At 50.7% G+C, this 26,941-nt stretch overlaps 1 protein-coding gene across 5 annotated transcripts in view; it reads left to right on the forward strand.

Annotated features, from left to right (window-relative positions):
• Positions 1-26,941, forward strand: part of GRIK3 (glutamate ionotropic receptor kainate type subunit 3) — a 243,945-nt gene that overhangs the window by 151,823 nt on the left and 65,181 nt on the right. For all 5 annotated transcript variants that reach the window (XM_060307754.1, XM_070045534.1, XM_030869066.3 and 2 more), the window contains exons 3-5: positions 7,519-7,776; positions 14,609-14,790; positions 17,148-17,201. In XM_060307754.1, the coding sequence (XP_060163737.1) occupies positions 7,519-7,776; positions 14,609-14,790; positions 17,148-17,201 (494 nt within the window). The remainder of the gene's footprint in view (positions 1-7,518; positions 7,777-14,608; positions 14,791-17,147; positions 17,202-26,941) is intronic.

Raw genomic sequence — 26,941 nt, forward strand, 5'->3', positions numbered from 1 at the left:
TTCCCTGATGACCAGAGATATTGAGCATCTTTTCAGATACTGAGAGATCATTTGGAGCTTCCCTTTCTTGGAGGGCCTTTTGGAGGCTTTCAACCACTTTTGAAAATTGAGTCGCTTGTCATTTTCATATTGATTTGTGTGAGTCTTTTATATATTCTGGCTATGTGTCCTTTGCTGGATATACATATTGCATATATCTGTTACAGATGAGCATGCCTTTTCACTCTCTTGGTAGTATCTTTTGAGGAGCAAACTTTTTCATTTAAAGGAGTCCAATTTATCAATATTTTCCATGATGACTATTGCCTTTTGTGTTCTGTTTTTGTCTATCCTAAGGTCATGAAGATATTCTCTTACGTTCTCTTCTGGAAGCTCTATTGTTTTATCTTTCATAGTTAACTCTATCATCTATCTCAGATTGATTTTCTGGGTCGGGTGGGAGGTAGGAGGTGAGGTTTATTTTTTCTACACAATGCTGGTGGGAATGAAAACTGGTTCAACTTCTCAGGAGAACTGTTTGGAAGTATCTACTAAAGTGAAATGTATGTCTGGAAGGTTGTTCCTAGCCACTTTCTTGACAATAGCCAAAAGTTGGAAATAAATGAAAGGTCCGTCAGCAGAAGAATGGATAGGTGGGGGGTACAGTTATACAATGGAATTGAATCAGCAATAAAAACAGAACCAGCTCTTGCTACACACACCATCACAGATGAGGCTCACAGACGTATTTTTGAGTGAATGAACAGTGATCACCTCTGGAAGAGGGATATGAACTGGAAAGGGGAAGACAGAACCTTCTTAGGTGTTGGAAATGTGCTGTGTTTTGATCTAAGTAGTAGTTACATGAGTTCAGTTATATGTAAAAATTCATAAAATTCTGTGCTTAAAATTAATGCACTTTACTGAATTGTATTATATCTCAATAAAAAAAATATAAGTGGCTCCTCTCCACTGTCACTCTCCCTTAATGTCCTTTTGATAATACACCTAAGACAGACCCCTCCTGTGGTGAGAAGCACCCCTGTCCGACCCTGGAGGCATTTCTGCTGTTGGATTATGCTGCCCATTGGGGACCCTCCATCCCTCGGGGAACCCCGTGTTCTGTGATCTTTATTTTTTCTTTTGATCTTTGGTTTTTAAAAATGTATTCCTCGGGAGCATCATTAGGACTCTTCCAGAGGGGTGAGCTTGGGCCTCATTCTAATTAACCCAATGAGATTCATTTTCCCTAGGCAGAGGTTCTCATCACAGCTGGATCCAGCCACCGTGGGCCATGTGGGTTGAGGGCATGCAGAGGCCTGACACCACCTGCCCTGCCAGCTCTGGTTGAATTAGTCCTTTCCTCCACATGAGGCCCAGGAGGCCTTTCCCCATTAACAGGGACTTTCACTTATTGTCTTTAGTTTTAAATGTTTTGTGGAAAATTAAAAGATCAGTGACTGCCAGGCTGTGCCCGAGCCAACAACCCAGAGAACGTCTGTGTTTTCTTCCAAGCCTGACCGGAGTGGGGCTGGAATCGACCCAGCCCACCCCAGGCTCCTCTGCCTCCATTTATTCTCTGGGCTGCTCAATTCCTTTTAAGACACAAATTGATCGGGATAATTTTTGCTATAACTACAATTGCCATGCAAAGGTGGTACGGGGGGGGGGAGCTGCATTCAGGCTGTAGACTCCTGCAATGACTGTGAACCACTGAGTTACTATAAAATGACCAGAAAATGGATTCAAGACTGAAGCCACAAATAATGTAATTACCGCTGTGTGTGCTCAGGGCTGCCAGAACAAGAGTTGGCTGCTGCCCTGGAAACATCTGGAGATAAAGCTGCCACGGCGGCTGCTGCTCTAACCCTACCCTGGTCCCTTTGGGGCAGCGGTGTTCTTCCAGGCTGGAAGCTCCTCAGAGGGTGGAAGGAACATGGGAGGGATAGGAAAAGCGATGTGGAGAGAGGCCATGGAGAAGAAGTAGGTGAAGGGCAGGACTGATGCCTCCTGCCGCCCAGCAGTGAGATCTAATCATTGCATCTCTGGGAGAATTGAAACCTAGTGTGGTCTTTATGATCATATCCCACTGTCGTCACCACTATCAAAACCAATGCAGTGTCACCACAGTTACTGTTATCACTGTCAGCCATGGTATCACCTCCACTCTTCACATCAACACCACTGTCATCACCCCTACTATCATCATCAGAATCACTGCAGTGACAGCAACATCTTCATCATCACCAACCTCATCAATACCAGCACATCATCACCACCATTCCTGCTATCCTCATCCCTGTTACAGTCATGACATTAACATCATCATGACCAATCCTGTCAACACCACCAAAATTGTTATCAACCCCATTCACATCCTTGCCAACATCACCATCACTGTCATAGCATCAGCATCTTCATCATCACCTCTCATCACCACCAACATCATCACCACCATTACTGTCATCACCATCAACATTGTTATCACCTCCTTCTCATCAGCACTTACATCACCGTCATCGTTCCTACCGTCATCATCACCATTACTGTCGTGACATTGACATATTTATCATCATGAGTCTCCTCACCACCATCCCACTGTTGTTATAACATCATCACTTTCCACCCTCACCAGTGCCATCACCATGATCATCAACAGCCTCGCAATATGGTCTTCACCGTCAGGACCGTCACAGCTATCATTACAGTTACCTTCATCATCATCACAATCGATGTCAAAATCAAAATCACCTCCTTCAAGATCCCTCTTACAATCCTCTGCATCATCATAATTTGTGGTGGGTCCACTCTCGGTCAAACAGGATCCCCAGACCTTGGGCCTGAGCAGCGGGCATGACCTAAGCAGCTGGGCTGGGTGAGGATGGAGGTGGCAGGGCAGCATTTGTCTGCCTGCTTCAGGGTATGGATCAAAGCAGAAAATGCAAAAGACAGGTTCTTGGAGGGGGTAGTGGGAGGGAATGAGACGCAGAAGTTATTCAACCAAGTCATCAATCAGAAGGTCCTAGAAGGAAAAGAAAAAGAGTAGAGACAGTAGATAGTAGACTGGAAACCAGGGACATCAGAGGACCGCTAGGAGGTTCAAAACAGAAAGAGGAGGTAGAGCATGAGAGACACCTACAGATTTCACAGGGTGCCTACATCTTCAGGTTTGGGCAAGAGGGAGTGACCAGGCCTGGATGGCTGTCCCGCACTATCGTCATCTCTTCCGTATTGGTGTCCAGTCTCTATGGCTACAAAATGCTCAGGGAGCACCTGCTCATAAGGGGACGAGTGGTCAGAGAGACATTCAGTAAACCCAGAGAACAGAAGAACAACGTGGATGGGCAGTGAGAGTATAGGTCAGGGCATGGCCTCCTTGGGGCACAGGTCCTGAAAAGGAGAACTGTCCCCAAATTGGACCATTTACCAACAAACCTAGAGTTCCAACTTTGGAAGCATTTATTATCTCTGGGGTTTATGTCACACACAGTCATACAGAGTGCTGCCCGAGGTTTATTCACTCTAGGGTGACAGTAGCAGGGACGAAACAGTGCTTCCCAGACTTGATCTCCAGTCCCATCACTTTAGGAGCACCAGGAAGGCACCATGTGCCCTATTGTATGTCCTCTCTTGCACTTGGCATTGGCCATGAGGAATCCTGGTCACACAGGAGATGCCCTCTGTGCTGGGCCTGCTTCCTTCCACACATGGCTGTGCTGTCCCGTGTTCCAGGTGCTTCCGTCAGACTCCTGGCAGTAACTAGCCTACCCCCCAGAGTGCTCTTTCACCCAGACCATAAGTGGCATTCTCTGATGTTCTTGGGGGAAGTACAAATTTCAGGAGAAATAACTAAATTATACAATATCTCCTATTCCTAGGAGGCAGTAAGGGAGGAGAGGTGGATGTCAGTGGCGAGGAAAAATACCCTGAAGACCATACATTATGACCGATTCAAACCACCCTGTATCTTTGGATCCCTCAGCCCAGGCAAGAGGGGCTCTTTCCCAGGGCCTGTGCTTTGGAGGGGCTTCCCTAACCCTCCCCTGGTTGATGTCTCCTCTGAGTACAAGGGGTCAGTCAGACCAAGGGGACTTGCCCACCAGGAGCCTGTGCCCTGCCCTTCTAGTCTTTGCTCCAAGTATCTAGAACCCTGAATTTCCTGCCCACTTGGCTCTGTGCCCATCTCTAGGCCTGCACGAGCCTCTGCCCTGGCCTGTCCTCTGGAGGGAGAACCACACTCCCATGGTCACACTCCTAGGCCCTATGTAGGGGTGACCAAGAGACAGTTGTTTGCAAGGAGTGTGGACAGAGCTTGGACATAAGAAGTGGGGTGTCCGCATGGAAAGTTCAAGGCCCTTTATGGTTCAGGGTGGAACCAGTGGTCAAAGAGGAGGGGGCAGTGTAGAGGCTGGTGCCTTGTCTCCCCACATCAATGAGTAGGAGAAGTCTCCGTTCTCACCTGACTTTACAGGTTGTTAGGAAGGCGTATTTGCCAAGGTAGGAGAAAAGCGCATGTTTTATGTAACAGTTTGTTAGCTTGACTTAAAAACATTTAAATATTTAGCCACTTGGTATGTGGACCTCTGTTCTTTGGCCCTGGGCCTTGCAAATCTTAGGGGTGAGCCTGAGCCCAGTAGGTCATTCCCAGAGGCTCTTGAGGCAGCCAGGATGTGTCTGAATCCACTGTGTGCCCATGTCTTGCCTCCTCCTACATGCATCATATGTTCATACGTGTGCACACGGTGTCATTCCCATGGCCACAGGCTGGTGGGTGTACTGATGCTCCACTGATGATTGCAAGTGACAGAAGGCCAAATCCTAACTTGCTTAAGCAAAAAGAGACTATATTGGTCCATTGTAACCAAAGCCAGGGTTCCACTTGATCATGGGTCTCACATTTCCTTCTCTCTCTTAGCTCTTCTGTCCCCCACACTGACTCCATTCACAGACAAGCACTGTGCTTTTTCTGTGAGCACAGAGGGCTATTCCACCTCCACATCTTACCTCCTCCCAGGTCCAGTTATAGCAGGAAGTTCCCCCTTTTCAGTGGGAGGTCTCATGCCATCCCATTGGCTCCAGCTGGTCACATGACCATCCTCCAAACCAATGTCTGTGGCCTGGGGGCGGTGAGCGAGCAGTGGGCTGGGGTCTGGGTCCCTAGCATTACCCCTCCGGGATTGGAAGTGGGAAAGGCAGTGGAGCCCAAAGGAAAACTAGAGACAGTTGCCAGAGAAAGGGCAGTGGCTCCTGGGGAGCCCCTGACTGCCCCTGAGAGGTCCCACTTTACGGATCTTTTAGACACAATCGCTGTAAGCCTATGCCCCGCTTTGAGGCCCAGCTGCCCTCGTTTCTGCTCATTTCACGCTCTGCTGTGCCCGCTGATGCTTGCCCTTCCCAGAAGCATCTGCAGTCTGACCTGCCTGAGTCCTTGGGCCTCCCCCAGGAATGTGAGCTGTTTGAAGGCAGGGATTCAGCATCCATTCACTCACCACCTACTCAGACCAGACTTAAGCACTGTTGAAACAGCAATAAACAACACAGATCAAGCCCTTGCCTCTCTGGAGCTTACCACATTCTAGTGGGAGGAGAAAGTCAACAAATGAACAAGACTTCACTGGTCATTTAATAGATAAAGAAACAAAGCAGGTGTGGGTTTTCAGGAGTGTGGTTGGACAGGGATTGCTATTACAGGTTGGGTAGTGATGTGTTTCTAATAAGACACAAAGATGCAGAGACCTGGAGGAAGGGAAGGAAGGAGTCATGTGGATACCTGAGGGAAGAGCATTCCAGCCAAAGGGGACAGCACGTGCAAAGGCCCTGAGGCATGAGTGTGCTAAGCATGTTTGAGGAGCATCGTGGAAGCCAGTGGGGCTTGAGTGATGTGAGGAAGGGGAGAAGGATGTGAGAGGAAGCCAGAAAGTGGTAGTGGTGACGGGGATAGGGTGGGGAAGAGCTGCAACAAGTAGGGCCTCATTAATCACTGTAAGGACTTTGGCTTCGAGACTGAGTGAAGCGGGAGCCCTTGGAGCAAAGGAGTGATGTCATCCACCTTAGGTGGTGAAAGGTAAGATGGCAGGAGGATTACGGAGGAAGCCAGAACTGGTGAGGAGGCTTCTGCAGTAAGGCAAGCAAAAGATGATGGTGGCTTGGACGGGGGTGGGAGTGGAGAGAAGTGGTCAGATTCTGATATGCTTTGAAGGAGAGGCAGCAGGAGTTGCTGATGGGCTGAGATGTGGGATATGAGAGGAAAGGAGTCAAGACAAAACCAGGGTTTGGGACATAAGGCACTGAGACAGTGGAGCTGCCGTTTACTGGGATGGGGTAGGCTGGGAGGAGAAGAGGGGGTGACATTTTGGACACGTTAGGTCTGAGATGCAAATTAGACATCCAAATAGTGATGGTGAGTGAGAGGTGAGATGTACAAGTTGGATGCCAGGGAACAGGTGGGGCTGGAGGTTTAAGAGTCACCAGCAGGTAGGTGTTTCATTCCTATATGTTTCTCAACGTTCCCTCCAGAACAGGACCAGGTACAGAGCTGGTGATGCTAATCACAGAGATGGTAACATAAAAGTAATCGTCATTTCTATTTCATGAGTGCTATGCTGTGTCTTTTTTATTTAATTGAAGTATAGTTGTGTTAGATTCAGGTGTAGAGCAAAGTGATTCTGTTATACACACACTCACACACGTATATATACACATACATATAAACTATTGAGTATAGTTCCCTGTGCTATGCAGTAGGTCCTTGTTGGTTATCTATTTTATATTAGTAGAGTATATCTGTTAATCCCAAACTCCTAATTTATCCCTCCCCCTCTTTCCCTTTGGCAACCATAAGTTTGTTTTCTATGTCTGTGGGTCTATTTCTGTTTTGTAAATAAGTTCGTTTGTATCATTTTTTTAGATTTCACATATAAGCAATATCATATGATATTCATCTTTCTCTGTCTAGCTTACTTCACTTAGTATGATAATCTCTAGGTCCATCCATGTTGCTGCAAATGGCATTATTTCATTTTTTATGGCTGAGTAATATTCCATAGTGTGTGTGTGTGTGTGTGTGTGTGTGTGTGTATGCCACATCTTCTTTATCCATTCATCTGTCGATGGACACTTAGGTTGCTTCCATGTCCTGGCTATTGTGAACAGAGCTGCAGTGAACATTGTGGTACATGACTCTTTTTGAATTTTGGTTTTCTCTGGATATATGCCCAGGAGTGGGATTGCTGGGTCGTATGGTAGGTCTATTTTTAGCTTTTTAAGGAATCTCCATACTGTTCTCCATAGTGGCTGCACCAACTTATATTCCCACCAACAGTGTATACTCATAATCTCATTCAACTTCCCTATGATTCTCTAAGGTGGGGGCTATTACAACCCCAGTTTCCAGATGAGGAAACTGAGATTCAGAGAGCTTATCAGTCGCCCACCTCAGAGGGGTTTTCAAGATCACTGCTCCCCTGCCCCCAATGCCCAGGTGCCTGATGAGACAGCACTGACCCCTGTACCATCCCTCCCTCCCTCTTTCTGTTGCAGCCTGTGACCAGCTGGCACTGGGAGTGGTGGCGATCTTTGGGCCATCCCAGGGCTCCTGCACCAATGCCGTCCAGTCCATCTGCAACGCGCTGGAGGTGCCCCACATCCAGCTGCGCTGGAAGCACCACCCACTGGACAACAAAGACACCTTCTATGTGAACCTGTACCCGGACTATGCCTCTCTCAGCCATGCCATCCTCGACCTGGTCCAGTACCTCAAGTGGCGGTCGGCCACCGTGGTCTATGACGACAGCACAGGTGGGTAGCCAGGCCTGGCTGGGCCAAGGGCAGGAGACGAGGGTAGCAGAGCCCCAGGATCGGGATCTTTGCTGCTCGCTCAACTCAGCTGCTCCTGGGGAAAAAGTCCACACTTACACCCAAGCCTCATCTAGTCACTGATGCTCGCTCTGCACTCCCCTGCAGCCCGGTACACAACAGCCACACTCACCCAGCCCAGCCCACTTCACACCTGCCCTACACTCCCGCCTCCACCCCAGCAACATGCTCCAATCTGCACGCACGCCCGCACGGCCACGCCCACACCTACCAGCACCCTCCATTCACACATTCTCCTCTGCAGCAAACGCATCCAACTCTGTGCTGGCTACGAGCGCAGACTCTGGACTCAAACCAAACAGTACGTGACACACGCAGGCTCTGCACTTACTAGCTGGGCAGCACAGAGCTGTTCCCTCTCCTCCTCTTTCTTTCCAAAGACTCAAGTCCCAAGATATTTCTTAGCCCTGCCTCTTAAGAGAGTGACCTTGGCGAGTCACTTAACCCATCTGGCCCTGCTCTTCCCACATGACAAGTCAAGAGCTACAGCAGCCAGCTTGGAGAGAGCCCTCCAGCTCTCAGCTGCCTGTGATTCAATGTCAGCTCTTGATTACCTCCTAATGGGGAGTCGGGATAGTGGGGAGAGAATCCCTCAGAAAAGACGATCAGAGATTTAGTTAACTCAGGATTCGACAAGCATGTCTTGAGTTCCTGCTATACCCAAAGCACCAGACAGTGGATACTGGACGGCAGAGACCCCAAGCCCTACTCAGTGCCCCCAGTTATTGAGAGCCACTTCTGCCCAGCTCCAGGGCATGGCAGTGTTGCTGCAACCCTGTAGTTCTGCCTGTCTTAACATACCACTGTGAATGATTGTCTATCTTTGAGCCAGTTTCTGCTTCCAGACCATGGGTCTTTGGTACCTCCGGGGTTTAGCACAGCACCTGGTACAATGTAGACGTTTAAATGTTTGGTTGAATTGAATTGAATTGAACTGAAAATAAAATGGAAATAAACTATAATTAAATATGGCAGGAAAGGATGTGTTGGGCACTGGTAAGGAAGAAGAAATAAAGATGTGGCTATTCCATCTTCTTTAGAGAAGTTAGTCATATTGAAGTGGGGTGAGTGCACACCCAGAGCTCACTGGTCTTTCTAGGCCATCAGAGCTAAGAACCAAGTGACATGTACATACAGTCAGAGCTAGAGGCACCTGGAGAGAGGAAGCTCCGTGGCCTTGGCTAGTCTGGGCTGATTTACCAGAGGAGGAGAGACATGAGCCTGGCCTTGAGGATGGATGGACAAGGAGAGGAGTCACGAAGGCATCACAGGAGGGGGAACAGTGAGAGCAAGATGAGGAGGTGGGACTGTGCATGGCGGTCTCATCAAGAGCACAGCCTGGCAGGGAAAAGGATCCCAGTGTGGAGGGGAGGAGGAAAAGATCAGATAAACAGCACGTATGAGGCTGTGGACAAGGTCTCTGCTGTCTAGCTTCAGGGTTCAGACTTCACCTTGTAAGCAGCCGGGGACCACTGAGTGTTGTTGAGCAAAGAAACAGAATAATAAAAGCAGAGTTTTAGAAGGTGGCACTGACAGCAGTGTACAGAGGGTTGGAGGGAGAACCTGGAGCCGGAAGACTGAGGCAGAGGTGGCCATGTTGGTCCAGGCAGGAACAAAGGGGCTGCTTGGAAGAGAACTGGTGGCCAGAATGGAAGAAAAGAATTAGATGTGAGCAGGTAATATTGAAGATTTGTAGGAGTGTCACGGGCACAGAGTAGTCAGAACAGACACTGGCATAAACCACGGCCCAGCAGTCCTGGTGCCTCCAGGCTGGATGGGGGTAGCGGGGGAGGCTTTGCAGAGGAAAAGATGCTGTGGCATGAAGGTGGATGCCAGTGAGACTGGTCAGAGCGGAGGCTGAGGCCTGGAGCCTCCTCTTCCCAAGCATGTCTAGTTCTGACTGTATGTACACATCACTTGATTCTTAGCTCTGATGACCAGTGACCTCTGGGTGGGCACTCACTCCCCTATTAAGTTCTCAAAAGAAGATGGAATAACATCTTCATTTCTTCCCCCTTTCCAGTGCCCAACACACTCTTTCCTGTAGTATTTAATTATAGTTTGATTCAACTTGATATTCAATTCAACAAATATCTTAAAACTTAGGGGAGTCAGTGATGGAGCTGGTTTGGTCAAGAAGAACTTAGTACTAGGGATTCAGGGTTGGATTCAGTCAAACAATAGTATAAATTTGATGACGAATAGTGAGTAGTAAGAAGTATGCTTCCAGAATCAGGATATTTCAAAGGGACAGGACAGCTTGTGGGTCATCAAACCCATGGAATGGGAAGCACTTTATAGCAGACTGACTACGTTTGCTTTGAGGGTTGTTTCCATTAGGCTGTTTTGTCTGTGAGTAACAGATAACCCAACTCAAATTGACTGGAGCAGTAGCCACTTAGTTATCTCACTGACAAGAAGTCTGGAGATGGGCCTTTCCAGGGCTGGTTTAGCAGTTCAGCAGAGTCAGGGTGCTGGGTCAGTGTCACCGCAGTTCTCTTGACTTTCCCCCTCATAGTCAAAATAAAGTTGCTGCAGCTCCAAGCATCACATCCTCACATGATGATACCCCAGGAAGCGGTAAGGAAAGAGGTGTGATTCGTGCCTCTTATTGGGAGGAAAATCTGCCTCGTAACCTTCCAACAGACCACACTCTACAGCTCATTGGGTCTGCACCTACCACCCTAAACACATTCAGATAGGGATGGGACTGCCACTCATTGGCTTTCACCCATCCCGAGTCACGTCTTGGGGCTGGCACGTGGCCACCCAAAAAAATCATGGTTCTCTCAGTATGCTTGAAAAGGGTACGTTAGTTATCTATCTCTATAATAATTCTGTGTAACAAATCACCCCAAAACTTAGTGACTTAAAATAATAAGCATTTATTTAGCTCTCAAGCCTGTGGGGTCAGTGACCGACTGAGATTGGCCAGGCAGTTGTTCTGGTCTCAGCTGGATCGCTTACCTGCTTGGGGGTCGGCTGACTGCTGGCTGATCTAGACTGGCCTTGGCTGAGATGGTGGGGTAGCTGGGCTCTCAATCCTCCAGCAGGCTAGCCCAGACGTGTCGTCATGACGATGGCAGAGGTGAAAAGAACAAACCCAGTGTGCAATTCCATTTCAAGTGTTTGCTTATGGGCCCTGCTGATACACCATTGGCCAAAACAGTTGACATGGTTGAGCCCAACGTCGTGGGTAGAGCAAGTCACCTGCCCCCGCAGCTGGAGGGCACTGCAAAATTACATGGCAAAGGATGGGGATGTAGAGAGGGGTGAAGAATTGGGGTCATCACTGCAATCCACTGCAGGGAGAACTGTTTTAAAATGTACCTGGGATCTAAAGGGTAGATACGACCAAGTGATGATATGAAGAGGCCAATAACATAGAAAGAAGAGTTGTTACTTACAGTTCCCTAGAAGAAGGGGGCACACCATGGCACCCAGGGCCACATGGAGGGTTGGTCAGGAGGCAGGAGCAAGGGGAAATCATGGGCAAGAGCCTTTGTTAATTACTTATTACTATAGGTGGAATTTGTTAGGTGCAAACGTCCCATGTGGGGCAGGAAGCAAAACAGATTGTAGGGCTTGTGGTTGGAGAGTTTATAATACGATTTTTGTGTGCCCAGGAAAACCCAGTGATAATAGGGATACAAACTTTGGTCATTAATTTGGCCCATGATTTCAGGATGCCAATTCATCAGTTATAGAATACCAAGAGTGATTATTTCAGGGACCAGCAGTGTTTACCATATGAGCTTTGCCATGTAGCCACCTTCCTAGCCTAATCCGTGCACAAAGACGGATTTACATCAACAGTGAAAGGGAGGGGCTCAGAAAATGCTGGGGTAATGAAAAAGGGCCCAGCTTAAGAGCCAAAAAGAATGGGTCTTGAATTTTGATCCCATTGCTGGCATGCTGCAAAATCTTGGGAGGCTCACTTAACCTCTTTGGGCCTCAGTTTCTTTATTTGTAACATTGGAACAAAAGCCCCTACTCTGTATGCCTTCTAGGACAGGGAGACGTTTAAATAGGGTAATGAAAGCAGAAGTGCTTTGTAAGTGAAAAGCATGACTTCCACAACCATGATTCACTGCAGATATTTTGAGAGAGATTGATTAGGGAAGCAGCCAGGAAGGAGAACTCATCTCAGGCAAACAAAGAGCCTAGTCCTCTGCTGGGGTGGACCAAGACGAGCCTCTGGTCTCCTTTGGGAATACACTGATGGGAAGGAGGTCTGACATTTGCTGCTGGAGAAGGTGGGTCACTGTGTATTACACAGGGCAATGAACTTGGCTGACAAGAAAGCTCTGGTGGCCTCTGCTCTAGCATCCAGACTGTCCCTGTCCTCATGTCCTGGGTCCCCAAATCCCATGTGCCTACTGATGCTGTGCGTGGGTCTGAAAACTGAGCGAGTAGGAACAAAGCATGCGCTCAGGGCCTCGCAAGGTAACAGGTGTGAGCAGTCAGCATCATTCAGCCAAAGTAAGAACTTCTGGGATTAGTTGAGGAGGGAGGGTAAGGATGGGTGTGTGTGTGTGTGTGTTTGGGGGGAGCTTGTGACCCCTCCTTCCTCTGTAAGGTCACCTGATATCCTCTTCCTGCCCCCAGCAAGTCTGGTATTAGAAAGCACTGGGGCCCCTGTTTGGTCCAGACCACTCCAGGGCTCCAGAGCCCTCTCCCAGCCCACACACCTGGATCTGAGACCTTCTAGGAGGCTGGGGGTTCCTGATGCCCACAGCCATGGCGAAGCTTGTTTGAGAGCTCTTTGGGAGACTTAGGTCCCAGAGAAATATCTCTGTCCTCCCCAGCAGAGTGGAGTGATGGATACCAGTCGGTTCGCTTTCCAGATGGCCAGCCCTCAGGAGTGGGAATGAGAGGCTGGACAGACCCAGGTGTATGTACCAGAAATGGCTTTGGAAATCCAGACTTTTTGTTGGAAGGCTCAGGAAGTGGGTTCTCTGTGTGTGGGGACTCTTTCCGGATAGGGGGCCCTGCGACAGCTGATTGCGAACTTTAGTCCATCGCAAACTAGCTTAAGCAAAGAAAAAAAAAAAAGGCGAGGGTGGGGGGAGGATTTTGTTGGTTTCATTTACTGGAAAGTTCAGGAGTAGTTTTAGCTTTAGAGGTGCAAACGAGTATCTTTAGGGCTTATTTTCTTTCTGTGTTTCCTGACTTCTGCCCTGTGGGAATCCTTTACAGGTTCTAAGTGATGACCCCAGACTTGCTTCCTCCCCATTTGGAGTTAAATGGAAAGAGGGTTGTCTCTTAACAGTTGCTCTGGCACAATTCCTGGGAGTCATCTGATAGAACCAGCTGGTGTCACACATCCATCGCTAAGCCCATACCTTTGCCTAGAGCAATGCATGTGCTGATTGACCAGGCTGGCGCCAGATTCTGTGTCCCTGGAGTGGGGACTCTTGGGTCACATGGACTGAGCATGGGGGAAGAGTTGTTCCCCAAAGGAAAGCCAGAGTGCTGTTCGCGGGGAAATAGAGCATGGCTGAGTGGACAGTGCAGCCAGGATGCAGACACCGAGCCCTGAGCGTGGGCGGGCAGCCTGGCAGGTGGGAGGGGATGGCCTGCTTGGGACCCTGGGCCTGTGCTTCCTCCGCTCTTCCTGCAGTGGGTAGGGCGAGAGAGAACAGCAAGCAAGCTTGCTTCCAGGCTAAGCAGAGAGGAGTCAGCAAGAATGGACCTTGTACTGAGGACGGAAATGAACTTAATTAGACCTAAGCGAGCCATTTGTCTCCAAGAAGTGACATTCAGTTTTCCCTGGAAGTCCCCAGATTAGGTGGTTTTGCAAAATGCCAAGGTGGAGGATTTTTCAGTGGGGGAAACAGTAGTCAATCCAATTCTGGAAATTTGTGTTGAGCACAACCGGAGTGCCAGGCCCCGTGCTAGGGCATGGGGAGACCCAGTCCCTAATGTTGAGGAGTCTGTGACAGGACCAGGAGAGTGAGATGAGGCCAGAAGACGCTAGTGCTGAAGGACGAGGCCACCGAGTTTCGGGGGAGAGGGGCAGGATGGGAGTGGGGTGGGGAGATCTTGTCTGGGCAGAGCAGTAGAGGCAGGCGTCATGGAGGAGGTGGCTGCACTGAGCCCGGAAGAATGGTTAAGGTGTTCGGGGGTAGCCTGCCCTTGGGGGTGGAGGCCGGGCACAAATGCCACCTGGCCTTCCTTACCTGGTCCAACCGTTGGTACAGCTGAGCCTGGAGCTGCCACTTGGGCCGCATCCTGGAAGCAGGTTGCTGGGACTGTTTAGGAAGATTATGTCCCATGCTTCACAGTGTTGCAGGGGGCAGGGGGAGGAAGAGTGGGGGGCCTCTGGTTCAGGCTCCATGAGTCTCTACACCGACTGAGTTAGAGAGGTGCAGGTGGGTGGACTCGGGGGGGATTCGCTAGCAGTCCGTGCCTGCTTTTGAATCTACAGGTGTGTACACACCTTTACCTACCTGTGTACACATGTGCTTATCAACCCAAGTGTATGTCCTGTGTGTGCGTGTAAGCATGTGTTTGTATGTGCACACATGCCTGTGGGCATGAGCCAGCATGCACGGCTGGGGGCACGTGTCTGTGCCGCAGTCTGCTAGTGCCTGGGTCTGCACATGCGTGGCTGAGTCCATGAACTTATCTCCGTGGGCCACATGTCAGTGTCCATGTGTGTCTGTAGACCTGTGGCCACACGAGTCTGTGGATACCTGCAGCTAGGTATACGTGGGCTCACATGTGTCTTTTGTGCCCCGGGACCTCTCAGGGCTCATCCGGCTGCAGGAGCTCATCATGGCCCCATCGAGGTACAGCATCCGCCTGAAGATCCGCCAGCTCCCCCTTGACTCTGATGACTCGCGCCCACTGCTCAAGGAGATGAAGCGAGGCCGGGAATTTCGCATTATCTTCGACTGCAGCCACACCATGGCCGCCCAGATCCTCAAGCAGGTGCGTGAGCACCGGCCAGCGGGAGGGGTGGTTGGGGTCTGCCTGCCACTTCTCCCCCCTCCCCCCATTTCCATGATGTCAACCAGATCCAAGTTCAACCTCTAGTCTGCCTCTTTGCGGCTGTATGACCTTGGGTGGTCACTTTGCCTCTGTGAGCCTCAGTTTCACCAGCAGCAAATCGGACACAGTGGTCTTGACACTCTGAGTTGGTGTGAGGATGGGATGAGACGATGGTTGAGCTGCCCCAGCCAGGCCTGGCGCACGGAGGGTGCTGAGCAAATGCTAGTTTCCACGCCACCTCGGGGCAGGTGGGAGGCGGGGGCTGCGGAGAGGGAATAGAACGCTGCAGGAAGCACGGGGAGGCCTGGGGGTCTCGGGAACAGCCCCCAGCATTCCTCTTCCAGCCACTGATTCCCTGCAGCCCGTGGCACTCGGTGTCACTCTCCCATCCCTGGGAGGTTTATCGAGGCTCTGTGCACCATCTGCTCAGCTCTGCAGCAACGGCGGCGGAGGAGAATGGCTCTCGGTCCTTGGCCGCACCTCCGTTCCCGACAGCCCAGGGTGGCGTGCTGGGAACCAGGGCGAGCTCTGCCAGCCCCCTAAGAAACAAACAGTGAAATCGCTCACAGCCCCCCTCCGAGGGTGCCGCAGCCGAAAACAAAACCACTCTGATTCGAACCAGTGCTTTGTGTAAAAGGCAATTATGTGGTCCCAGAAAGCGAACCTGGTGATTGGAGGAGGCATTCTGTGGGGCCTTGACACATGACCCCGGGAGAGGCTGGTGGCAGGGAAGGGTCACAGGGATACAGGGGGAGAGGTGCTGAGCTGGCCAGGAATATGTTCAAGGCCTTCCCTGCACACCCTGCAAGGGGTGCCCAAGCTGAACGGCAGCCTCTGTCTTCCCCCAGAGGAAGTCCCACCCCAGGACCCTTCACACAGGGGCTAAAAACTCATTTGAGAGCTTGAATCCTGCCTCTGCCCATGGGTGTTATATATCCAGGAACAAGTGGCCCTGGAGTCATCCCCTGCTCTGTAGATGGAGTGAAGGATCCCTCCCTGCCCTGGTTCTGGAGGATTCAGTGAGATGAGGCGAGGAAAGCGTTTATCCCAGTGCCCGGGGCACAGTCAGCATGCATGCGGCAACCTTTACGCTCAGCGTGGAGGAAGTACATGCTCCCCAGAAATCCCTTAACCCTCAGTGTCCCGGCCAGCGGTGCCCAGTGCCTCCCTCCTCTTCCAGGCATGTGTAACTGAGTAATAAAGACAATCCCAACTTGGGTTCCCTGAGGAGTTACTCGGTGCCGGGTACACACACAGCTCCTCATTTATCGCTGCTCTGGGAAGTGGGGGCGATTATCGTGCTCGGTTTCAGATGGGGAAACTGAGGCTCCGGGGGAAAGTATTGGGCCTGAGGTCATCCAGCCAGAAAGTCAGAATTCACTCCCCAGTTTGCTGACATGAAAACTCCTAGAATTGAAAATGAAGATTCTGTGCTCAGCCTGACCCTGAACTAAACCAAGGTGAGCACGTCTGCGTACTGAGGACTCCTTGAGCCTTTCACCTGCGAATGCGGGCTGTGAACCTCCAAGACCGGGAGGGAATGTGAAGCATTTTCAAAGTGTATTTGACCCAGTGACATCTCCTCCTGGAGCACTTTGTGGGCCCGCATTCTGAAGAACTCTGTGGAAAATGCGTGATGGTCATTAGTATTATAGATTATCGGCTTCTAATAAAATACATTAGATTTCATGATGGTGTAGAAGAGTAATTCACAGCAGCCATGTGGCCTGCTGTGTGGCCAACCAGGACCCAAGACGCAGGGATGTGTCAGCCCTTCCGGGGGAGGCTCAGACTGAGGACAGACCCTCCTCGTCGGGCCTGGCTGGGCTGGTGGGAGCCGAGCTCCCACAGACGTCTTTCTGGAGCCAGGACAGTGAGTTCAGCTGAGGAGAGTCAGGGCACTTGAGGAGGCGATGTTGGGCGGATTCCAGCAGCATTTCTCCAAGTGTGGCAGGCCCAGCGATGCTTACTAAAAAGGCAAACCTGGCCCTGCAGAATTTGGAATATTTGGAGAGCGTGGCCTAAGATTCTGCATTTTAATGTGTCACCCATGATTTTGCTGCACACTCCAGTGTGAAATCCACTGCTGTCTGCCAGCCAGTCATTTTCCCTGTCTCAGAGGATGCCCCACTCCAAGCGGCCAGCCTCTCCCAACCCACCGCCAGCCTGTGCTGCCCCGGGTCCTCACCGCTCTCTCCCCGCTCCCTTCCCACCCCCCATCCCCCCTGCCAGGGTGGAGAGGGGGAGGGGCTTCTCAGGTGTTCCCTGCAGGGTGCTGACACTTTGCTCTCCCGTAGGCCATGGCCATGGGCATGATGACCGAATACTACCACTTCATCTTCACCACCCTGGTAACGTACCTCCGAGTCCTGGCACGGGTCGGGGTGGGGCTCCCTCAGAACAAGGTCAGCCCGGGGGAGACAGTTGCAGCAGCTAGAGGAGATTCAGGCTGGACTTGCTTCCTAAGGCTGTAGGTGTGGCCCCAGGCAAGGGCACAAATTTGCCTTTGTGGCCTGCCCACTTTGAGGAGTGACATCTTGTTGTGACTAAAGACAGGGACTCTAGAACCTGCCAGTGTGCACACAAGCCCCTCTGCTTGCCGGCTGTGAGACCTCGCAGAGATAATTTAACCTCCCTCAGTTTCTCCCTCTGCAAAATGGGCATGATCATGGCTCCTACCTCCTAGGATTGTTGTGCGAACTGAATGAGTTCGTGAACTAAAGCTCTGAGAGCAGGGCCTGCTCGTGTGAAGGGCTGTTGTTATGACGATGACCCTTGGCCCCAGCCCACACGCCCCCACACAGGTCCCAGGCCTCAGGCCTCACGCAACAACGGGAGTTGCCACTTTGGATTCCTGTGACATCCACGCTCAGGTCTGCCCACTCGCTATCAGCTGGGGCCAGCCCACCTGCGGGCTCCAGATGGGTCCTGTCCAAACCTTGAGAACATTGAGGGCCATTTAAACCCATTAGGGTAATTAGTTGTGGTCTGAGATCAGCAGAATAACGAGATCCCTGTGCCAAAGGGGCACCAACCCCCAGCCACCCTGCCTTGGGGCCAGATGCCCTGGATGTCACTGCGGCCCCGGGTAGACTCTTACCCAGCCCAGATATGGGGCAAGTGACAGCATCACTAAACATCCTGTGGCTGAAACAGGCTCCCGAAATCTGTGTCAGACTTGCCACTGCAGTCTTGCAAGCCTCTAGCTGTGTTCCTTCGTTCACCCAGTACCCAGCTAACATTCCTTACCCAGCACCTGTATTCAACTGATTATCTCAAGACAACTGGCACTGAGGCCTGCCCTCAAGGAGCTCCCATCCTGCCCAGTCTGCATCTCTATGTGTAACTCGTTCGGCCGGCTTGTGCCATCACAAGCCATCACATCAGATGGCCACGGGGCACAGCAGAAGGAGACGCCGGGTGCCACAGAGCCGGTGGAAGGTGGGGAATTTCAGGCAGTCTTTACAGGAAAGAAGATGTTTGAACTGGACCTTGAAGGATCAACAGGAGTTCACCAAGGAGAGAGAGGAAGGGCATTCCACATAGAAGGAACAGCATAAGCAAAGGCCAGGAGGCAGGTTAGCTCTTCAAGGCTCACTCTGGTTGATTGCCAGAGCCAGCTGTGTTCATCTCTTCCTGGCTCCACTTTCAGTCAGTGACATCATGCAAGTAGCTTGAGATTGGCCAAGGTGGGAGTATTCACACCACAGAAGCTGGCAAATGCTACAAATAAGAGGTTCCTCCTCGCCATCCCCTGAGAGCTGGTTATTAAGCATTTCCCAGCATACAGCTGCTTGTTACCCTCTCTCCACCCCCAACCCTGTGCCCATGGCAGAGCTCAGGGGCCACCCTGCACACTCTTCTGATCCAGAGCCCAGACCTGGAGACCTGCCGGGAGCCTTGGTGGGAGAAAGGGATGCTGGAAGCTGGTGACTGAGACCAGGTACCTTCTGCCCTGGTCCCTTCTGGATTTCTATCCACCCGAGCGAGCTTCTCCCCTGGGAAAGTCATTGGAGGCTGGAGGATGAGGTCATCAGATCCCCAATATTCCACCTCCGTATGGAGCTAGGAGCAGGGCAGAGGAGCAAGGCTGGGATGGTGGGGTGGGGCACATGCCAGGCGCCCGAGGCCCTGTCTCCAGGCATGGCAGCCCTGGGCTCCTAGGGTGTTGAGTCCAACCTCTGGGCCCTTAGAGGTCCCCACCAGCCCTGTGCCAGCTCAGTGCATTCTTGCCACACTTCCATCCTGCTGGCTTACCTCTCTGAGTCCTCACCGCTCTGAGCTGCTGTAAAAAAGCCCTGGCGTCCATGTAGGAATAGACAAGGGAGGAGCAGGCAGACCTCCCGGGACCGCTGTGGTCCCCCTGCAGACCGTGCCCATCCCCCCTCCACATTACTTCCCAGTTCAGTGACAGGAGAGCAGGCCTCGGAGGCATAGATAAGGTTGAGAGTCCCTTTGGCACCAGGGACTGTGCACGTGGGCAGATTGCTTAGCTTCCCTGGGCCTCAGTTTCCTTGCCTCTAAAATGGGAATCATTTGTGACGCCTCTGGACTTCAGATCCTTCATTTGGCCTCTTTTGGTTTCAAGGAGCAGAGCTCACTCAAGTAACTTCAAGTCACTAGAGACTCAGGAATGAACCACCAGGCCACAAGAGCAGATGTGGAGAGTGGTTCTGGATCCAGAGCAACCGTGGACATCACGAGAATTATGGTTCCAACCCTCTGCCCTGAGACTCAGCCAGCCTCTTCCGTTTCCCTCTCTCTGCCCATTGCTCCCTCCCCCTGCTCTCGGCCTCAGCTCCGTCCTCGCAGTCTCTGTTCCCTGGAAACTTCAGCTCATCACAGCTGCCCTGGGATCATCACACCCCAGCTGACCATCCGTTCTGCCTCTGCTGCTTCTCACCACCGCTTTCTCTGAGTGTTACCCGCCTTCCCCGGGTCAAATTTCGGACTGACCAAGCACCGGCCATTACTTCTCAACAGGGCACTATATAGGCATTTGAGGCTGGACATTAATCCTTCCGGAATGTCCTGCCCACTGTAGAATGTTTAGCATCCCTGTCCCTGCTCACTAATTTCCAGTCTGGGTGACAAATAAATAAATGCGATCCGCACATTTTCAAATGTCCCCAGGATAGGGGCTGAGTCATCAGCCAGACTGTAGCAACCCCCCCTTGGGAGGTGACCACTCCTTGTGGTCAAGGTCACCACTGCCAGACCTGGTCAGCCGAGGTCTGGCAGTGGGGGGCGGAGTACAGTGGGCTCACAGAATCTAAGTCATGGCCCCCAAGCAGAAGGGCTGGGGCATTGGGAGAGCCCTTCAGAAGCGGCAGGAGCAAAATCCACAGATCTCATTCACCCACCCCGAGTATTGACCCCCCGTCCACTGTGTCCACACGGGGCCTGTGGTTAAGTCCTCTTTGTGCTTTGCTTCCGGTCTTAGCTCCGGACAGTCAATTAAAAGCATCTCTGCCTGGCTCGTGCCCTCATTCCAAGGCCAGAGGGAGTGTCCCCTCAGGGAGCTCTCAGCCCTGAGGCCCGACATGAGCTTCTAGACAAGACTCTGAAGAAGGCACCACCCCAGTACGCCAGTGGCTCTCCACATTAATGCCAGTGCCAGCGTGAGGTCAGGGTCGGACTTCTCGGAAGGAGGGGCAGGGCAGTATCCTTGCACCCTGGGGCAGTATCCTAGCCCAAGAGAGTGTCTGCTTTCCCTACTTTTTTATGGGGTTTGTTTTTGTTTTTGTTTTTTTTGGCCACACTGCGCAGCATGTGGAATCTCAGTTGCCAACCAGGGATCGAACCTGTAGCCCTTGCAGTGGAAGCACAGAGTCTTAACCACTGAACCACCAGGGAAGTCCCTGCTTTCCTCACTTTTACATTTCCTTAATTCAGTCATTCATATACTCACTTATCCAGCAGGCATATACATATGCTCTCAAGGTCCCAGGTACCAAGCTAGGCACTTGGGTGAGACGGGGTGTCTAGAGCTGGATCCAACACAAAGCTCACCAGCTGGTAGCTTCCTCTGTGCACATGAGGATCAAGGACGGTGCCCAGTTTACCTCTATATCTCCAGTGCCCAAATAGCACCTGGAATACAGTAGGTGCTCATTAATGCCTGAATGAATGAATGAATGAATGAATATAATACAAAGTAGAAAGTAATCAGTGAAATTAACATCCACATCATAGCAACAGTGACGTCCACCGACTCTGGCGCCAGTCCGCCCGAGTTAGAATCGAGATTCTTCCACTTCCTTGGGCAAGTTACTTCACGTCACTTTGCCTCATTCTCCATCTGTAAAATGGCCACAAGAACAGTACCATCTCATAGGACTCTTATGCTGAGCATTAAGCGAGTATGTTGACATCAGTAAAGCACTAAGGAAAGTGTTACTTAGTACTATGTAAGAGTTAAATTGATTAATTAAATAATTCCTGCTTATATATTTTATGCGCTCAGTATACCCCATCTCATCCAAAATTCTGAACAACTCTCCAAGGGGAGGATGACTTTCCCAATTTTACAGAAAAGTAGAAACTGAGGCTCAGAGAGGTCACTCAGTAAAAAAAGGAGCAGAGCAAGGATTTTGACGAGCCGGGACCTGTCCAGCTCCAAAGCCCTCTGCTGAAGCTTGTGCCGAGAGCCGCACGCAGTGTTGCCTGGCTTCCTCTGTCTGGCTCCGGCTCGGATTCCACAGGCTGTGATGGTCCAGGCATCACGTGATTGACACTAATGCGGGGAACAGAGCCTCCACAAATCTCAGCGGCACCCACACTTCACAGGTTCCAAAGCCCTTTCTCCACATCGCTGATTTTCCTCTTCACAGGGCAGTCTGTGCTCCCCATTAACTGATGGGGAAACCTGGGACCAGAGAGGTTGAGTGAACTACCTGGAGTCTCCCAGCAGATCAGTGATAAAAGCCTTGGCTCCTGGCTTCTGTTCCAGCCCACTGCCCTTCCTCCCCATGCCTCTCTGAGGGTCAGGAAGAGCCGATCCTTCCAGAGAGGCACAGTCCCTGCAATACAAATAGTTCATGCAGTGGAATATGTGTGTGTGTTGGGGGGTTGGGCTGCAGTGGGTACCAGGGTATCTCCCAGCAGCTCCCCATATGCCAGGGCATCAGCTATGTCGCCTGGGTCCCCGTGTCCTGCTTCCGGCTCCAGCTCCAGTTTCCTCCTTCCAGCCCCGTTGGCTTGAGAGTCTACCTCATGATTGTGCCCCTCTGTGCCCATTGGTCAATCGTGGCTGTATGTGGGAGGGCAGTGGCATTTGGCATTTATCTCCTTCCCTTTAGGAGACCCACGTCACCAACTCTTTGTGTCTAAAAAATTCTCCAAACTTGCTTCTCCCATGCAGAAGACATTTTAATTACCCCAGCTGCCATTATCTGTTCCAGCCAGCTTTGAGCCATTCCCAGATAACCCCGCGTTAATCAGCCCCAGCTGAGCCCCTGGTACATGTCATGTGTAGGTAAAAGCCTGGAGGTGAAAAGAGAATTATAATAAATTAATAGATAAGCAATCACAATTAATGCCGCTTCTCGGCAATAACAGTTATATCATGGGAAAGATATTTTCATCTGTCATTCCTTAAGGCGCTGTTTTCCGAGCTGCAGCTTCCACCCAGTCAGACCCATGGGGTGCTAATGAATTAGTCTATTATGTTATGCTGAATGTTTCTAAAAGGTCCCTCGTTGATACTGAATTCAATGTGTCAACATTTGGCATGGAGAACAGCAACTTTTTGCCAAGCAGCAAGGTTATGCACAGTTCACTGTGTACAGCACATGGGGTCTCAGCCCAGGGCAGTTTGGACAAAAAATTGGAGCCGGACAAAGAGGCCTCTTTTCCAGCTCCACATTGTCACTGCCCTCATGTCACAGGGATGGTGGTACTCAGTGCCACAAGCCCTACAACACTTTGCAGCTAAGTACAGGCTCAGGGTGACAGGGATGAAGGTGACTCTGGCAGTGACACCCCATCGTGCCCCCTCCCAGGCTGTGATTGGCCACAGCCACTGTGTGAGTGTCAGCCAACTCAGTGCTGCATCTGGAAACCGGAAGGGCTGATGTCGCCAGCACCCGAGTCCCCACCAAAGCCAGAGATGCTGCCCTTCTCACTGAATCCGGCTGGCGTTTAGTCCTCAGGGAAGTGAGCTGAGTCACGGAGGCCCTAGGCAGGCTCATGTTGGGCATCTTTCAGGCCTTAGGTATCAGGTCAACACTGAATTGGAGAAGAGGCTGAGCCCCGTGCAGAGGTAGAGGGAGGAGGGTGCCCCCTGGAGGCAGAGCTCAGCTTCTCTTCTGTGGCCCCAGCAGTTCAGCTCTGGCCCCAAACTTGCATTCACCGCCCTACACAGCAAAATCCCTCCATCTCCCCAGACCCACCTCCTTCAAAGGCAGTTTAGGGAAGCTCTCTTGTCTCTAAAGCAGTACCCTTGAGGGGCTCATCCTCCACCTCAGGCAATTTGCCAAACCACTCCTAACTTGTAGCCCCATAGAAATCTCCTCCTGAGAGGAGGATGTAAAACACTGGCCTCTCCATTCCAGGCTCTTCCCAGTGCTGTTTAGGTACCCTAGAGAGCTACGCAGCTGGCTGACCCTTCTTTCCACTTTGGGTGATGGGAGCCCAGGGGCTCCTAGGGGACACAGATGCAGACATGGACAGTTGTTATCAGTGGGGTGAAAGCAAAGAGGTCCCAAGATAAGAGCAGAAGCGCCCTTGACCCACCCTATTGTGTGATAGTAGTAGAGTAGTAGTCAAGGGAGGCTTCCCAAAACAGGTGACAAGCTGACTCTCAGAGTGAGCCCACCCCAGGAGGATGGAGAAGACAGGCATTCCAGCCCAGGGATAGAGCACGCACAAAGACACTGGCCTAGAGAAGCTGCATGATGGGGGCAGGGGCCAGCGAGGAATGCGGAAGGGAGACAAAAGCAGTGTGGTGTTCCTGGGGCAAATATGAGAGGGGGGTGGGAAGAAAAGTGAGGCCAGAGGGGTGGAGAGCCTTGCAAGGTATACTAAGGAATTTGTGCTTTTTCTGAAAAGGCAAGAAGGAGCCGTTGAAATATGCCAAGCAGGGGAGTGACGGGGTTGGGTTTATTCTTCAGAAAGACCCCTCTGAATGCTGTGTGGTGGGTGACTGAGATATCCAGAGGTGGGAACCAAGGGCTGGTCATAGGACAGAGGGAGGGCTCGGGAGCTGGTGGCCTGGGTTTGACGCCATTGCTCCCCAGCTGTGTAACCTTGAGCAAAAGACCTAACCTCTCTGTGACTCAGTTCCTTCCTCTAAAATGGGTGATAATAACACCCTCCTCGTAAGGTGAAAATGGGAATGAAGCGAGTTAATACACCTAAGGCACATAGAAACTGTTCTGAGGTTTATAGGTGCTCAGTAAGTGTTAGCTCCTTGCAATTGTTTTTGTCTTTTGCCAAGAGAGGTAAGTCAGGAGGATGCAACTCATGTCTGCTACTCTCTTCCAATAACCCAGTCATGTCCCTGGGGGCTGAGTCCATAGCTGTCACAACCTGCTGCCAGAGAAGGCAGAACATGAATGTTTGTCAGCACTTCCGTGGTGTCTACCATGCACCAGACACGTTCTAAGTACATCTATTAACCCGTTTCTTCCTCGTGACAACCCTATATGGCAGGTACTATTATCATTCCCATTTTTCAGATGAGGCAACTGAGGAAAGGAGAGTAGATGGCCTGGCCTGATGGTCTGTGCTCATAACCATCACCTGGGTCTGCCCAGTGAGCTGTTCTCAGGGAGGAGCTGTGGGAAGAGAGGCCTCCTTCCAATGTGTTTCCCCCCTCTCCCTCTGATTGAACAGGTCTCCCCGTCTAAGCCCAGACCCCTCTCTGTGTGTTTCCCAGTTAGGAGTAATAGCTTAGATGAGCGGCTTCTCAAAACACAGATTGAGGCCCCACCCCACATTCTCTATGGCCCATACTTTCCAAAAAATGCTCCAAAAACAATTCTGGTGCATATCTTGTGCCTGACAACCACTGGGGACATAAAGCACGGGGATTTTTAAATAGGACAGACACGGTGTACTAGTAAACGTGTACAACCAGCTGTCCAAAAAGGGGGAAAACCCAGATATATAGTGCTTGCCAGTTTTCATGGTGTAAATACTCCCACCATGGCCAATATCAAGCTACCAATGAATATCACTGATCGCAGAGTCAAGAAGTGCTGACATTTAGCTCTTACAAGCCACTGAGATGGACCTGGGAACGGTTTCTGCGCTGCCTTCCTGAGCTCTATGACCTTAGGCAAGTCACCTCACCTCTCTGGCCCTGTTTCCTCCTCTCTTAAAAGGGAATACTATTAAATACCTACTTTATAGGGGATTGTGAAGATCAGATGATACCCTCCATTGCGTGGGGCTGAGCACACTGCCCACCCTCCACTCCCCACTGAGATTGGGGCCACAGAGACACCCTCTGGTCAATTCCACGGAGACTCCTCCATCTACTCCCGCCCAGCCCCTCCCCCATCCCAAATCCTGGCTTTGAATCAGGGCCCTATTTGTTTGGGCAAGGCTGAGACTAGACTTTCTTGCTTGGGCTCATCTGCTCTCAGCCTCTCGCCTAATCCCTAAACCCTTAAAGAGGAAACCAATGCAGTGTATTCCAGACGGAGGCCAGCTGGAGTTACAGGAGGAACAGCAGGAGATCAGCACGAATTAGGAACATCTCAGAGACCAGAGGAAGCCAGCACGGCGTGAAAGAGCTGCTCTGTGGGCTCCAGGTTTTATCCCTCATTATCTTTCCATGAGCCATCATTGATTTAACTGAAGCTGGGACTGTGATGGGGCCAGATGTTACTCCTGACACCTGCAGCCATGGAGAGACAAGTACACTGTCCCCGGCCACTCTGTTCCAGCATGGGAGGGAGTGACTGAGTTGAGGGACCCGGCAAAGAGGACGGGCAGTGGGGGGCAGCATGGAAGGCAGCTGGATGAGAGGGGAATGTGCAAAAGAATAGACAATGGATGAAGAGGAGCTCAGACCTGAAGAGTCACTTTCCCCACTAGTGGGATGAGGCCCATCTAGATTGTCAACATAACACGTTTCAAAAAGTAACCTAAGTGTCCATCAACAGATGCATGGATAAAGAAGATGTGGCACATATATACAATGGAATATTACTCAGCCATAAAAAGAAACGAAATTGAGTTATTTGTAGTGAGGTGGATGGACCTAGAGTCTGTCATACAGAGTGAAGTTAGTCAGAAAGAGAAAACAAATACCATATGCTAACACATATATATGGAGTCTAAGAAAGGAAAAAAAAAAAAGGTCATGAAGTGCCTAGGGGTAAGATGGGAATAAAGACACAGACCTACTAGAGAATGGACTTGAGGACATGGGGAGGGGGAAGGGTAAGCTGGGACAAAGTGAGAGAGTGGCGTGGACATATATACACTACCAAACCTAAGGTAGATAGCTAGTGGGAAGCAGCCATATAGCACAGGGAGGTCAGCTCGGTGCTTTGTGACCACCTAGAGGGGTGGGATAGGGAGGGTGGGAGGGAGGGAGACGCAGAGGGAAGAGATATGGGAACATATGTATATGTATAACTGAGTCACTTTGTTATGAAGCAGAAACTAACACACCATTTTAAAGCAATTATACTCCAATAAAGATGTTTAAAAAAATTTTTTTTAACACACAATTACCATATGACCCAGCAATAGTAATAAAGACCTATGTTCATCAAAAAAAAAAAAATAACACGACTCTTATGCAAATATAGAATGAACACGTGTGAAAGGTATTCAAGTCATGAACAAAGGAACCAGTAGGATGACAACGCTGGCTCAAAGAGCATTTGAAGGATTGAGTATTTATAGGTATTTGGTGTAGGGGGAACATAAGATAAGATGGCTAAGTTAGACAGAAAAATGGATTAATATTCTACAGGACAATAAAACCACCACCTTGGGGACTATCTTTTCTATGGGCAAAAATCTACGTATTAGCTCAGAATCTGGGCCTTTAACCAGTAGCCAACAGTGAAATCAAACCCGGGTGCATTCTCCCGGAGAACTGCACAATCCCGGGAGGGCCTGTAAGCGA

The sequence above is a fragment of the Globicephala melas genome, chromosome 1 (genome assembly GCF_963455315.2).
Source record: "Globicephala melas chromosome 1, mGloMel1.2, whole genome shotgun sequence".
NCBI classification, from domain to species: Eukaryota; Metazoa; Chordata; class Mammalia; order Artiodactyla; family Delphinidae; genus Globicephala; species Globicephala melas.